Source organism: Pleurodeles waltl, chromosome 9 (genome assembly GCF_031143425.1).
Source record: "Pleurodeles waltl isolate 20211129_DDA chromosome 9, aPleWal1.hap1.20221129, whole genome shotgun sequence".
Lineage (NCBI taxonomy): Eukaryota > Metazoa > Chordata > Amphibia > Caudata > Salamandridae > Pleurodeles > Pleurodeles waltl.
In genome coordinates, this window is record NC_090448.1 from 1192980865 (window position 1) to 1192996648 (window position 15784).

Consider the following 15784-nt stretch of genomic DNA (forward strand, 5'->3'; position numbering starts at 1 on the left):
TTCAAATCATAACTTGGCATCAGCAAAGGCAAAAAGTCAGGGGGTAACCATGCCAAGGAGGTATTTCCTTACACCACCCTACTGTAGCTGAAGATCTGGGTCGACTGTGCTGGATGACGTTCACTTGCGGGGTTGAGGAGCCATAGAGGATTCCCTGAAGTCACCGATAAGCTGTCCATCGCCGGTCGCCGGATTGCAGATTGGTCAGGGTGGCCACCAACAAGCACAAGCATAGCTGTTGGACGTTTGCAGAGCTGTGGAGGACCAGCAAGGTCCTGGGATTCGACCCTTTAAGAGGAGTCTAGGCTGACCCGCCGAAGGACGGAGAGCCGGCAGAAGCAGTCGGAGCCCCCACAGTCAACCCACTGGCAGCAGGCACAGTAAGTCACACTGAGGCCCAGTCAGCACACACGAAGACGAGTCTCACGTCACTGGAGCAGCAGAGGAGAGACTGTCCTTACAAGGATGAAGTGTTGGAGGCCGGGGCTACTTGGAGCCTGAAGATCCCTCGGAGCAGGAGTCAACAAGCTTGGGATTCTATCTGTAGGAAGCAGGCCTGGTGTGTGGTGGACACCTATGGTGTTATCACCCTATACCAGGTCCAGCTGTCCCCTATTAGTGAAGTGTAGACAGTGTCTTGGAAGCCAGACTCTTCAGAGGTAGCTGTGGATGTCCTAGGCAACCAAATTTAGAGGGAGAGAGCGCAATCGCTGGGGTCTTGGTTAGCAATATCCCAGTAAAAACAGTCTAAGCATACTGATAGCAGGCAAAAAGTGGGGGGTAACCATGCCAAAAAGAAGGTACTTTCCTACACTGTCCCACTGGCATATGCACAGGCTTACAGTCTCCCACATGGGATAGAAGGTAGAGCAGACCCAGGGGATCCCTCAGAACCACCACCTGTGTTGCAGAATCTTCACAGATTTGGAGGACAGAAGATCCCACCAGCCGGACGTCGTTGCCTTAGGTGCCTGCAGATGCAGGGGAATGACTCCTTCACTCCAAGAGAGATTCCTTCTTGCTTTCTGGTGCAGCTGAAGTCCTTCCGACCCCAGAGGGTACACAGCCGTGGAAATGCTGCAGATTACTTACAGGTGCCATGGAAACACTGTTGGAAAGAGAAGTCTTCTCAGGCGTTGTAGTCTTGTTCGGTTCCAGTGAAGTCCAGAAGCGGTTCCAGAGGCCAGGAGCAGAAGATGTCTTAGCAGAGAGGTCCCAGTGGAGACTTGCATGAAAAATCTGAGGATCCACCCTCAAGGGAGTCCCTAAATAACCCAAAAAGGGGGTTTGGTCACTCTGGGATGACCACTTATCAGGAGGGGTCACTGACGTCAGCTCCATGGTCTATCTAGTCAGACGCTCCCAGGGGCCTCTTCCCATCTTGGTTGCATACACCAGCAGGCCAATTGTGGGGTGTAAGAAGTACCAAGACAACCAAATTTAGGAGAGAGAACAGTCACTTGGCCACTGGGGTCCTGGCTAGCTGGATCCAGTGAAAACAGTCTAAACACACTGATAAATGGGCAAAAGTGGGGTTAACCATGCTGAGAAGAGTGACTTTCCTACACTTCCCCAAGCCCCCCCAAACGAGGGACAATAAGGCTAACCTTGCCCAGATGAGTCTTCATTGTTTAAGTGGAAATATCTGGAGAGTCCATCTGCATTGGAGTGGGTACTCCAGGTCTATGCTCCACTGTATAGTCCATTCCCTGTAGGGAGATGGACCACCTCAACAGTTTGGGATTTTCGCCTTTCATTTCGTAAGCCATAGGAGGGGCTTGAGGTCTGTCCGAACAATGAAGTGAGTGCCAAAGAGGTATGGCCTCAGTTTCTTCAAGGCCCAGACCACAGCAAAGGCCTCCCTCTCTATGTCACTCCAACGCTTTTCTCTGGGGTCAACCTCCTGCTGATAAAAGCAACAGGTTGATCTTGGCCCTCTGAGTTTAGTTGTGAGAGAACTGCCCCAGTGTCTGGAATATTAATTGCCTTGAAATGGGAGCAGAGCGCATGGGCTGTTTCAGGTCACTAGCTGTCCATAGCACCTTCCTTGGCATCTCTTTGGCCGTGAGCTCATTCAAGGGGGATACAACAGAGCCATACCCTTTATGAACCTTCTGTGGTACCTGGGCAGGCCTAAGAAGGCTCAACTTGGGTATGAGTGGTAGGGCTAACCCAATCCATGATTGTTTGGATTTTCCTACACCATTCATTTGTCAGTCATGTGCATCCCACACTTGGATCCTTCACAAAACCTCCCCCTAGAAAGTAGAAATTAAGGTGAAATACTAAGAAATGGCAGATTCCATGATGTGGGGCATTCTGGGTGAATAACACGCACACAGCCACTGAGACGCACAGAAACACAAATAGACACAAATACACATGTACTGATGCACATATACAGCACACAGAAACACAAACATCACAGCCACACCCAGATCCACAGATAAACAGACACACAAACATCACACAGACACAAAAACAGCACATACATAAACATACACAGACAGAGGTGGGGGGCAGGGGGGCCACTGAGGAGGAAGAGAAACTTGCACCCTATTCCAAAGGATGGTCTGGGACTCTGCTACAGCTTACCTGGCACTGTGCCGCACATCGGGCCTTAGACTGCAGAGAGATCTCTCAAGGGCCTCAGACCCCAAAAGCCGACTTAATCCTGAGAGCTATCTGTTAAACAAGGCAACCGGTATTACATGGCCAGCTTGTACAGCAGCACTATCGCTCAGGTTACACATATCTGAAGGACTGGAACATTACACACCAGAGGCAAACCTTATAGACCATGGGAAAGGCTTGAAAGAGTAGTAATTTAGAGACTGAGAGATTACAGGGGTGCCCTGGGCTCAAGACAGTTGTACCTAGGGTACACATCTGATATTCTCAAACCCTGAATAGAAAAGATATCTCTCACATCAAGCTTCCTGGCTTTCATTGTAAAAGCAGGGCCACGTGTCGGGTACTTGAGTCTTGATGGATGAGAAGGCTGGAGTTGCCTTTTAGCTAGGTTAGCGCCATAGAAATACCTTGTACATTGTTAAAGCAGCGCTCTCCTCGGAGTACTTGTACATTCATTGTTAAAGCAGCGCTCTCCTCGGAGTACCTGTGCATTCATTGTTAAAGCAGCGCTCTCCTCGGAGTACTTGTGCATTCATTGTTAAAGCAGCGCTCTCCTCGGAGTACCTGTGCATTCATTGTTAAAGCAGCGCTCTCCTCGGAGTACCTGTGCATTCATTGTTAAAGCAGCGCTCTCCTCGGAGTACCTGTGCATTCATTGTTAAAGCAGCGCTCTCCTCGGAGTACTTGTGCATTCATTGTTAAAGCAGCGCTCTCCTCGGAGTACTTGTGCATTCATTGTTAAAGCAGCGCTCTCCTCGGAGTACCTGTGCATTCATTGTTAAAGCAGCGCTCTCCTCGGAGTACCTGTGCATTCATTGTTAAAGCAGCGCTCTCCTCGGAGTACTTGTGCATTCATTGTTAAAGCAGCGCTCTCCTCGGAGCACTTGTGCATTCATTGTTAAAGCAGCGCTCTCCTCGGAGTACTTGTGCATTCATTGTAAAAGCAGCGCTCTCCTCGGAGCACCTGTGCATTCATTGTTAAAGCAGCGCTCTCCTCGGAGTACTTGTGCATTCATTGTTAAAGCAGCGCTCTCCTCGGAGTACTTGTGCATTCATTGTTAAAGCAGCGCTCTCCTCGGAGTACCTGTGCATTCATTGTTAAAGCAGCGCTCTCCTCGGAGCACTTGTGCATTCATTGTTAAAGCAGCGCTCTCCTCGGAGCACTTGTGCATTCATTGTTAAAGCAGCGCTCTCCTCGGAGTACTTGTGCATTCATTGTTAAAGCAGCGCTCTCCTCGGAGTACTTGTGCATTCATTGTTAAAGCAGCGCTCTCCTCGGAGTACCTGTGCATTCATTGTTAAAGCAGCGCTCTCCTCGGAGTACCTGTGCATTCATTGTTAAAGCAGCGCTCTCCTCGGAGTACCTGTGCATTCATTGTTAAAGCAGCGCTCTCCTCGGAGTACCTGTGCATTCATTGTTAAAGCAGCGCTCTCCTCGGAGTACCTGTGCATTCATTGTTAAAGCAGCGCTCTCCTCGGAGTACCTGTGCATTCATTGTTAAAGCAGCGCTCTCCTCGGAGTACTTGTGCATTCATTGTTAAAGCAGCGCTCTCCTCGGAGTACCTGTGCATTCATTGTTAAAGCAGCGCTCTCCTCGGAGTACTTGTGCATTCATTGTTAAAGCAGCGCTCTCCTCGGAGCACTTGTGCATTCATTGTTAAAGCAGCGCTCTCCTCGGAGTACCTGTGCATTCATTGTTAAAGCAGCGCTCTCCTCGGAGTACTTGTGCATTCATTGTTAAAGCAGCGCTCTCCTCGGAGTACTTGTGCATTCATTGTTAAAGCAGCGCTCTCCTCGGAGTACCTGTGCATTCATTGTTAAAGCAGCGCTCTCCTCGGAGTACCTGTGCATTCATTGTTAAAGCAGCGCTCTCCTCGGAGTACCTGTGCATTCATTGTTAAAGCAGCGCTCTCCTCGGAGTACTTGTGCATTCATTGTTAAAGCAGCGCTCTCCTCGGAGTACTTGTGCATTCATTGTTAAAGCAGCGCTCTCCTCGGAGTACTTGTGCATTCATTGTTAAAGCAGCGCTCTCCTCGGAGTACCTGTGCATTCATTGTTAAAGCAGCGCTCTCCTCGGAGTACTTGTGCATTCATTGTTAAAGCAGCGCTCTCCTCGGAGTACTTGTGCATTCATTGTTAAAGCAGCGCTCTCCTCGGAGTACTTGTGCATTCATTGTTAAAGCAGCGCTCTCCTCGGAGTACCTGTGCATTCATTGTTAAAGCAGCGCTCTCCTCGGAGTACTTGTGGCGGTAGGGCTGCCTCATACTGATACAATTGATCCTTTTCTTGCAGTTAAGCAGGATGGAGGCTGGAGCCACTGGTCCCCCTGGTCGACTTGCTCCGTCACCTGCGGCAGTGGCCAGATCACCAGGATCCGGCTGTGCAACTCGCCCACTCCACAGATGAACGGCAAGCCGTGTGACGGCGTGGCACGAGAGAACAAGCCCTGCCAGAAGGACCCGTGCCCGAGTGAGTATTACTGACACGTCACTCGTAACCTGTGTTCGAGTAGTACTGCGCACATGTCGCCCGTAACCTGTGTCCTGAGTATTACTGCACACGTCACTCGTAACCTGTGTCCGAGTAGTACTGCACACATGTCACCCGTACCCTGTGTCCCGAGTGAGTATAACTGCACATGTCACTCGTAACCTGGATCCAGAGTGAGCATTACTGCACACACGTCACCCGTACCCTGTGTCCCGAGTGAGTATAACTGCACATATGTCACTCATAACCTGTGTCCTGAGTGAGTATAACTGCGCACATGTTACTCGTAACCTGGGTCCCGAGTGAGTATTACTGCACATGTCACTCGTAACCTGGGTCCGAGTATTACTGCACACACGTCACCCATACCCTGTGTCCTGAGTATTACTGCACACATCACTCGTAACCTGTGTCCTGAGTGAGTATAACTGCACACATGTCATTCGTAACCTGGGTCCGAGTATTACGGCACACATGTCATTCGTAACCTGGGTCCAGAGTAAGTATTACTGCACACATGTCACCCGTACCCTGTGTCCTGAGTGAGTATAACTGCACACATGTCACTCATAACCTGTGTCCCGAGTGCGTATAACTGCACACATGTCAATCGTAACCTGGGTCCTGAGTGAGTTTTACTGCACAAAAGTACTATCCAATACAGGTGGTCCTAGAGGGCCTGGATCACATTAGCCGAGTCCACGCACCACAGAAGGTGCAGGCGGGCATCAGTGCACTATCCAGAGACGTGATCCTGGACACCACACACATCTCACAGCCTCTTGCACTCTCTGTTTGCAGTTAATGGCGCATGGGGCCCCTGGTCACTGTGGGATACCTGTACAGTCACCTGCGGGGGCGGCGTCCAGAAGCGAGGCCGGCTCTGCAACAACCCAGAGCCCCAGCATGGTGGCAAGGAGTGCCAGGGTGATGCGTCGGAGAGCCAGCTCTGCAACAAGCAGGACTGCCCCATCGGTAAGTGCTGCGCAGAGTCCCTGACCACTAACAGCTGGAGCAGACTGGACAGAGCTTTATCCTCTAAAGAGCTCTCAGCTAAGCCCCCTCTTTCTGCTTCTCACCAGACGGCTGCCTCTCCAACCCCTGCTTTGCAGGAACCAAGTGCACCAGCTTCATTGATGGCTCCTGGAAGTGTGGAGCCTGTCCTGCGGGCTACCGAGGCAACGGGGTGCAATGCTCCGACATCAACGAGGTAGGTTGGGGCCACTTCTGCCGCTGATCCCCAGTGTCACTGACCACACCTTATGACCCGGCTGAGCTTCACCTGAGGGTAACCGGGGCGCAGTTTCATCTTTCCACCCATATAGACCCTCTGCTGGTCTAGCCACAATCTCAGACAACGTAAGTCCGAAGAGGCCAAGTGTAAGGAAATGCCTCCTTGGCATGGTTACCCCCTGACCTTTTCCCTTTGCTGATGCTAGGTTTTGATTAAAACTGTGCTGGGACCCTGCTAACCAGGCCCCAGCACCAGTGTTCTTTCCCTAAACTGTACCTTTGTCTCCACAATTGGCACACCCTGGCACTCAGATAAGTCCCTTGTAACTGGTACCCCTGGTACCAAGGGCCCTGATGCCAGGCAAAGTCTCTAAGGGCTGCAGCATGTCTTATGCCACCCTGGGGACCCCTCACTCAGCCTATGCACACTGCCTCACAGCTTGTGTGCGCTGGTGGGGAGAAAATGACTAAGTCGACATGGCACTCCCCTCAGAGTGCCATGCCAACCTCACATTGCCTGTGGCATAGGTAAGTCACCCCTCTTGCAGGCCTTACAGCCCTAAGGCAGGGTGCACTATACCATAGGTGAGGGCATATGTTCATGAGCACTATGCCCCTACAGTGTCTAAGCAAAACCTTAGACATTGTAAGTGCAGGGTAGCCATAAGAGTATATGGTCTGGGAGTCTGTCAAACACGAACTCCAGAGCACCATAATGGCTACACTGGAAACTGGGAAGTTTGGTATCAAACTTGTCAGCACAATAAATGCACACTGATGCCAGTGTGCAATATATTGTAACATACACCCAAAGGGCATCTTAGAGATGCCCCCTGAATACCTACCCGACTTCTAGTGTAGGCTGACCAGTTTCTGCCAGCCTGCCACACACCAGACATGTTGCTGGCCACATGGGGAGAGTGCCACTCTGTGGCCAGGAACAAAGCCTGTACTGGGTGGAGGTGCTTCGCACCTCCCCCTGCAGGAACTGTAACACCTGGCGTTGAGCCTCAAAAGGCTTACCCCCTTTGTTACACTGGTATCAGTGTGCATTTATTGTGCTGAGAAGTTTGATACCAAACTTTCCAGTTTTCAGTGTAGCCATTATGGTGCTGTGGAGTTTGTGTTTGACAGACTCCCCGACCATATACTCTTATTGCTACCCTGCACTTACAATGTGTAAGGTTTTCCTTAGACACTGTAGGGGTATAGTGCTCATGCACATATGCCCTCGCCTGTGGTATAGTGCACTCTGCATTAGGGCTGTAAGGCCTGCTAGAGAGGTGACTTACCTATACTGCATAGGCAGTGTGAGGTTGGCATGGCACCCTGATGGGAGTGTCATGTCGACTTAGTCATTTTCTCCCCACCAGCACACACAAGCTGTGAGGCAGTGTACATGTGCTGAGTGAGGGGTCCCCAGGGTGGCATAAGACATGCTGCAGCCCTTAGAGACCTTCCCTGGCATCAGGGCCCTTGGTACTAGGGGTACCAGTTACAAGGGACCTACCTGAGTGCCAGGGTTGTGCCAATTGTGGAGACAAAGGTACAGTTTAGGGAAAGAATAATGGTGCTGGGGCCTGGTTATTAGGGTCCCAGCACACTTTCAAATCAAAACTTAGCATCAGCAAAGGCAAAAAATCAGGGGGTAACCATGCCATGAAGGCATTGGCTTACACACGTGTACTCTCTTGGTGTGAGTGTGCCGTAAGAGGTAGGTCTCTGTGCACGTGTACACTCTTGGTGTGAGTGTGCCGTAAGAGGCCTCTGTGCATGTGTACTCTCTTGGTGTGAGTGTGCCGTAAGAGGTAGGTCTCTGTGCACGTGTACACTCTTGGTGTGAGTGTGCCGTAAGAGGTAGGTCTCTGTGCACGTGTACACTCTTGGTGTGAGTGTGCCGTAAGAGGTCTCTTTGCACATGTACTCTCTTCATGTGAGTGTGCCATAAGAGGTAGGAGGTCTCTGTAAGTGTGCCGTAGGAGGTCTCTGTGCATGAGTACTCTCTTGGTGTGAGTCTGCCGTAGGTCTCTGTGCATGTGTACTCTCTTGGTGTGAGTGTGCCATAAGAGGTCTCTATGCACGTGTACTCTCTTGGTGTGAGTGTGCCGTAAGAGGTCTCTATGCACGTGTACTCTCTTGGTGTGAGTGTGCCGTAAGAGGTAGGAGGTCTCTGTGCACGTGTACTCTCTTGGTGTGAGTGTGCCATAAGAGGTCTCTGTGCACGTGTCTATCTTGGTGTGAGTGTGCCATAGGAGGTCTCTGTGCACGTGTACTCTCTTGGTGTGAGTGTGCCGCAAGAGGTAGGAGGTCTCTGTGCACGTGTATTCTCTTTGTGTGAGTGTGGCATAGGAGGTCTCTGTGCACGTGTACTCTCTTGGTGTGAGTGTGGCATAGGAGGTCTCTGTGCACGGGTACTCTCTTGGTGTGAGTGTGGCATAGGAGGTCTCTGTGCACGGGTACTCTCTTGGTATGAGTGTGCCGTAAGAGGTAGGAGGTCTCTGTGCACGTGTGCTCTCTTGGTGTGAGAGTGCCTTAAGAGGTAGGAGGTCTCTGTGCACGTCTACTCTCTTGGTGTGAATGCGCCCTAATGGTTAAGTAGTGTCGCCCCATACATGCCATCTTCATCTGTGTGCACTGATGTTATGTGGACAGGTAGGCTCTAAGTACACACATTACATGTGTGTGTGGGGGTCCCTGTGTGAACAGATACCCTCAGGGCGTGTGCACCACGACTCCATTGTCTCCTAGCTCTGTTTGCAGCACAACATACATCAGTAAATGCATCTTTGCTTCCTTGGGCTGTGTTGTGTGATGGTGCCCAAAGCACACATGGCATTCCTCAGGAGGGAAGTGTTTGTAATGATGAAATGTGGCTGTTGTTCACGGTTCTTGCTTTACCTCCGCAGTGCATAGAGGTACCTGATGCCTGCTTCGTCTTCAATGGGATCCACCGATGCGAGAACACAGAGCCGGGGTACAACTGCCTGCCCTGCCCCCCACGGTTCACCGGAACACAGCCCTTCGGCCAAGGCGTGGAGGAGGCTACAGAAAACAAGCAGGTACTGACGGTGACTCACTCAGTTCCTCATGCCTGGAAGCGTCAGTAAGAGCTGTGGAGGTGGCAGGAACTAGAGCCAGAGGCCCCGCATACAGGGATCCCAAACACAAGGTCCCTGCATACACAGGCCCCACATTTACATACCCCGCATTGAGGAACCCCGCACACACTGACCCCCGTACTCAAGGTACCGCATTCATCTAATTCTCTGCACCACTTTCCTGGATGAACGGAAACTTGCAGAAATCAACGCCTTCCTCAAGAAGCCCACAGCTGACCCAGATTAACTAAACAAATTGCGACCCATCTCCCTATTTCCCTATCCAGCCAAAGTAATTGAGAGCAACTCAAAACCCACCTCGAACTTCAACATCTTCTAGACAACATTCTATCATGATTCAGAAAGAACCACAGCACTGAAACAGCACTCATCAGGGCCACTGAGGAGACTGAAATCACCCTGGACCAAAGAGAAATAGTGGCCCCCATCCTGCTTTACTCTCTACAACCTTCAGCACTGTCTCCCACAACACTCTCATCAGAAGACTCCATGAGATTGAGATCCGCGCTCAAATAGATCTGTTCCTTCCTCATGGGAAGCCTGACCTGAAACGGTCAGTATGCCACCTTTCACAACAGAGACCAAGAAATGAATTTGCGGAGTCCCAGAGGGTTCGTCCCACAGTCTCACCCTCTTCAACATATACATGACACTGCTTGCCAACATGATTTGTTCACAATACATCACCGCCATCTCCTACGCCGCTGACACCCAACTCATCCTCTCACTCATGGACAAAACAACCATAGCCAGAGGCAACTTCACTAACTGCAAGATGATGGTAGAAGACTGCAAACCTACTGCCTGGAGCTCAAATCTGACAAGACGGAAGTACTGGTCTTCCACAGAAAGACCTCCCTATGGGACACCACCTGGTGGCTGTCGGAGCTAGGACCAACACCCACACTCACAGGCCACGCAAGAAATCTAGAGATCATCCTAGACGAAAGGTTCAACCTGATAGCTTAAGTCAACCGTGTGCACCTTCAACATCCTATGAGCGCTGTGAAGAATCTTCAAATACTTGCCTTGAAACATTAGATGGACTGTCACACAAGCACTCATCACCAGCAGGCTGGACTACGGCAACGTTCTCTATGCTGGAAACCCCAAACCACTTCTACACAGAATCCAGACCATTCAGAACAGCGCTGCAAGACTCACACTCAACTCGTATGCCGCACCCACATCACACCGCACCTCACTGAGTCCCTATTCCCAAGTACATCCAATTCAAGCTTCTCACACACTTACAAAGCCCTAGACATCACAACACCAGAATACATGACGCTTTTGCAAACCTACCAGACACATATGGCCTGCCTCACTCGCACACAGACACAGCATCTGCAAAAGCAAAACTGGAGGACACTCATTCTTCTACATCACACCCAAGACATGGAACAGCCTCCCTCAGCAGATCAGAGCCTCCTCGCTTCTTGAGTTACGTAAGAAGCTGAAGACCTGGCTCATCATATAAGCACCTTGGGGACCACCCACCTGCCCAAGAGCCTGGATACTGTGTGATTAATGCGCTATACAAATCAATATAACCTAATGTAACTGACCCCACACAGATTTACCCCTCATATATCAACCCAATGCTCATGATCTTCGCATACATGGATCCCAACGCAGGTCACAGAAGGAAGCCCACATAGACGGATTCTGCATACACTGTCCCCGACTCAGGTCACAGCCAGGGCCCCCACATACATGGATCCCGACGCAGGTCACAGAAGGAAGCCCACATAGACGGACTGCATACGCTGACCCTGACTCAGGTCACAGCCAGGGCCCCCGCATACATGGATCCCGACGCAGGTCACAGAAGGAAGCCCATATAGACGGACTGCATGCGCTGACCCTGACTCAGGTCACAGCCAGGGCCCCCGCATACATGGATCCCGACGCAGGTCACAGAAGGAAGCCCACATAGACGGATTCTGCATACACTGTCCCCGACTCAGGTCACAGCCAGGGCCCCCACATACATGGATCCCGACGCAGGTCACAGAAGGAAGCCCACATAGACTGACTGCATACGCTGACCCTGACTCAGGTCACAGCCAGGGCCCCCGCATACATGGATCCCGACGCAGGTCACAGAAGGAAGCCCATATAGACGGACTGCATGCGCTGACCCTGACTCAGGTCACAGCCAGGGCCCCCGCATACATGGATCCCGACGCAGGTCACAGAAGGAAGCCCACATAGACGGACTGCATACGCTGACCCTGACTCAGGTCACAGCCAGGGCCCCCGCATACATGGATCCCGACGCAGGTCACAGAAGGAACCCCACATAGACGCACTGCATACGCTGACCCTGACTCAGGTCACAGCCAGGGCACCCCCATACATGGATCCCAACGCAGGTCACAGCAGGGCTCCCGCATACACAGACCTCCAACTTGGGTCACAGGCAGGAAGGGTCACTGCTGCAGTTACGTTTTGATATTTTAATCGGGGTGAATGGTCCACATTTTACCTTTTGATTCCACCTATGAAGGTGTTAAGTGGCAGAGACACATTTTTCATTTGTGGGATGCATGTAAAACAGGAAGTAAGCTAGTTTGACCTTACAAGGCACTGAATGGTTCTATTTCTGCCGTCTGTAGGTTTGTAAACCCCGCAACCCATGCACAGATGGGACACATGACTGCAACAAGAACGCGCGCTGCAACTACCTGGGACCTTACGGCGAGCCCACGTACCGGTGCGAGTGCAAACCTGGCTACGCCGGAAATGGCATTATTTGTGGGGAGGACACAGATTTGGATGGCTGGCCAAATGAGGACCTCGTCTGTGTTGCCAATGCTACCTACCACTGCAAAAAGGTATGTACGTCTGTCTGGATGTAAAACGTACAACATTGTGAAGAATGAGCTGGAACTTTTAGAGGAAAATGCAACTTGGCAGTTAAAAATACTGTAAATTAATTAAAAGGACAACTAAGTGTGTAAGCGACTGTAGCAGAAGCCCTTGAACATACAGCAGGGATATTAAAACAAGCAGCAGGGGCAATTAAAGAACAATGCAATGGGGCAATCAAAAAAACACTGCATTAGAGGCAGTTTAAGAGGAGTGCAGGAGGGGCAATTAAAGAGCAGTATAGGAGGGGCAACTGAAAATCAGTGCAGCTGGGGCAATTAAAGAGCAGTGCAGAAAGGGCAATTAAACAGCAGTGTAGGAGGGGCAATTAAAAAACACTGCAGCAGAGGCAGTTGAAGAGCAGTGCAGCAGGGGCAATTGAAGAGCAGTGCAGCAGGGGCAATTGAAGAGCAGTGCAGCAGGGGCAATTGAAGAGCAGTACAGCAGGGGCAATTGGAGAGCAGTGCAGCAGGGGCAATTGGAGAGCAGTGCAGCAGGGGCAATTGAAGAGCAGTGCAGCTGGGGCATTTGAAGAACAGTGCAGTAGAGGCAATTAAAGAGCAGTGCAGGAGGGGCAATTGAAGAGCAGTGCAGCTGGGGCAACTAAAGTACCTTGCAGCAGGGGCAATAAAAAACACAACAGGGGGAATAAGAAAAAGCATTCAGCAGGAGCAAGTAAAGAATAGTGCAGCAGGGAGACTTAAACCATACAGCAGGGGCAATGAAAGCATGTAGAAGGGACAATAAAAACATGTAGCAGGTGCAATTAAAGAGCAGTGCAGCAGGGGCAATTAAAAACATTTCAGCAGGGGCAGTTAAAGAACAATTTAGCAGAGGCAATAAAAAAAATTGGTGACGCAATTCAACAACAGGGCAGCAGGGGCTTTAAAAGAGATGCAGCAAGCACAATTGAAGAGCAGCACAGCAGACGCTTTAATAGAGATGCAGCAGGGGCAATTGAAGAACTGTGCAGCAGGGGCTGGAGAAAAGCAGAGCCTCCTTATTGAAAGAACAGCAGGCGCTGTTACAGAGACACAAACCAAGAGCTGTACGGTTGTTAAAGTAAACAGCTGGGCAAGAAAATTACAGCTGAGCCACTGAAGTACAGTATGTAGGAAAGTACCCTCTTTTTGACATGGTTACCCCCACTTTTTGCCTGCTATCAGTATTCTTAGACTGTTTTTACTGGGATCCTGCTAACCAGGACCTCAGTGATTGGGCTCTCTCCCTCCAAATGTGGTTACCTTTGACCTTTGTGCACTGACTATATGGTATTTAGGTACTCAGGGCATTAAGGCACCAGGGGTCACCCATGGGCTGCAGCATGTACTATACCACCCATGTAAGCCCATGCAAAGTGTATCTGCAGGCCTGCCATTGCAGCCTGCGTGAAATGGTGCATGCACCCTTTCACTGCTGGTCACTGCACCAGGTCACTGTAAGTCACACCTATGGCAGGCCCTTCCAGCCATAAGGGCAGGGTGCAGGTCCCTATGAGTGAGGGAACCCCTGCATGAGCAGAGGTGCCCCCAGGAAATCCAGTTCTAATGCACTGGACTTCGTAAGTGTGGGGAAGCCATGTTAGCTATGTACTGGCCACTGGTCACCACCTGTGTCCAGCTACATAATGGTAACTCTGAACCGGGGCATGTTCATACCGCAATACTAAGGCCAGTATTGGTTCTATGATTGCATGCACTCTAGGGGCTCCTTGGAAGACCCCCCCAGTATTACTCCTACCAGTTTTCCAGGGCTTTCCAGCCTGCCTGTGCTGCTGCCGCCACCCCTCAGACAGGATTCTGCCCTCCTCCTGCTTGACCAGCTCAGGCAGGGGAAGACAGAACAAAGGATTTCCTTTGGGAGAGGGGAGGCAACACCCTCTCCCTTTGGAAATAGGTGTTACAAGGTTGAGGAGGGGGTAGCCTTCCCAAGCCACAGGCATTCTTTGAATGGCACATTTGGGGCCAGATGTACCAAAGGGTTTTACCCATTCTGTGTCTATGGGAAAAAGCTTTCGTACATATGGCCCCTGGTTCCCTCCTTGCATAAACAGTTTTGCACCAGCTAAGGGACCCCTGATCCTTGCTCTGGCATGAAACTGGACAATGCAAAGGGGAGTGACCACTCCCCTGTCCATCACCACCCCATGGGTGGTGCCCAGAGCTCCTCCAAGTGGCCACCTGATTCTGCCATCTTGAAATCTGCGAGCATCTGAGTGGCCATGCCAGGCAGGTGACGTCAGAGACCCCTCCTGATAGGTGATCACCGTGCGGAGTGACCAACCCTGGAAGGACTATGTAGAAACTCCCTTGCGGGTGGGTCCCCACATTCGATGTGCAAGACTCCACCAGGACCCCACTGCAATGTTTACTTCTGCTCCTGGCCACTGAAACTGCAACTGGGCACCTCAGGTACACGGGTAAAATGTCTTGCCAGCACTCACAAGTCCAGTGTAATGGAGCTGGAGTTTGTAGGGACACCTCTACTAATGCCAGGGGTGCCCTAACAAACAGGTACCTGCACCCTGCCCTCTGGGCTAGGAGGGCCTACCACAGGGGTGACTTACAGTGACCTGGTGCGGTGACCTGTAGTGAAAGGGTGCATGCACCTTTTCAGGCAGGCTAAAATGGCAGGCCTGCAGACACATTTTGCATGGGCTCCCATGGATGGCACAATACATGCTGCAGCCCATGGGGAACTCCTGGTGCCCCAATACCCTGGGTACCTGGGTACCATATGCTGAGGGCACCAGTATGTCAATTGTGGGGTGTGCTAAGTCCTAAGCAGCCAAATTTAGAGGGAGAGAGCACAGTAACTGGGGTCCTGGTTAGCATGATCCCAGTGAACACATTCAAGACATACTGACAGCAGGCAAAAAGTGGGATAACCATACCAAAAAGAGGGTACTTTCCCACATATATTTAGTGTATACTTACCTCCAGTTGGGGTGAGTGCCTATAAGTAATCTAATGTTGTGTAACTGTAATAAAGTACCTTTATTTTTTGTAACACTGAGTGTTTTCTCTCATGTGTGTAAGTGCTGTGTGACTACAGTGGAGTTGCATGAGCTTTGCATGTCTCCTAGATAAACCTTGGCTGCTCATCCACATCTACCTCTAGAGAGTCCTGGCATCCTAGACACTGCCTCACTTCACTAATAGGGGATACCTGGACCTGGAATAAGGTGCCAACAACATAGGTGTCCACCACACACCATGCCAGCTTCCTACACAATACAGCAGGAGCCGCTGATGACGAGTAGAGCAGGAGCCGCTACAGACAATTAGAGCAGGAGCCACCAACAACATGTAGAGCAGTAGTCATTAAAGACAAGAGCAAGAGCCTTTTAAGACGAGTAGAGCAGGAGCTGCCAGCAACACATGGAGCAGGAGTCATTAAAGAACAGAGCAGGAGCCGCTAAAGTCACGTAG

At 50.9% G+C, this 15784-nt stretch overlaps 1 protein-coding gene across 4 annotated transcripts in view; it reads left to right on the forward strand.

Annotated features, from left to right (window-relative positions):
- The window catches only part of THBS1 (thrombospondin 1), an 86540-nt gene that overhangs the window by 37601 nt on the left and 33155 nt on the right, over positions 1-15784 (forward strand). For all 4 annotated transcript variants that reach the window (XM_069209155.1, XM_069209157.1, XM_069209158.1 and 1 more), the window contains exons 10-14: positions 4930-5106; positions 5929-6102; positions 6210-6337; positions 9267-9419; positions 12101-12319. In XM_069209155.1, the coding sequence (XP_069065256.1) occupies positions 4930-5106; positions 5929-6102; positions 6210-6337; positions 9267-9419; positions 12101-12319 (851 nt within the window). The remainder of the gene's footprint in view (positions 1-4929; positions 5107-5928; positions 6103-6209; positions 6338-9266; positions 9420-12100; positions 12320-15784) is intronic.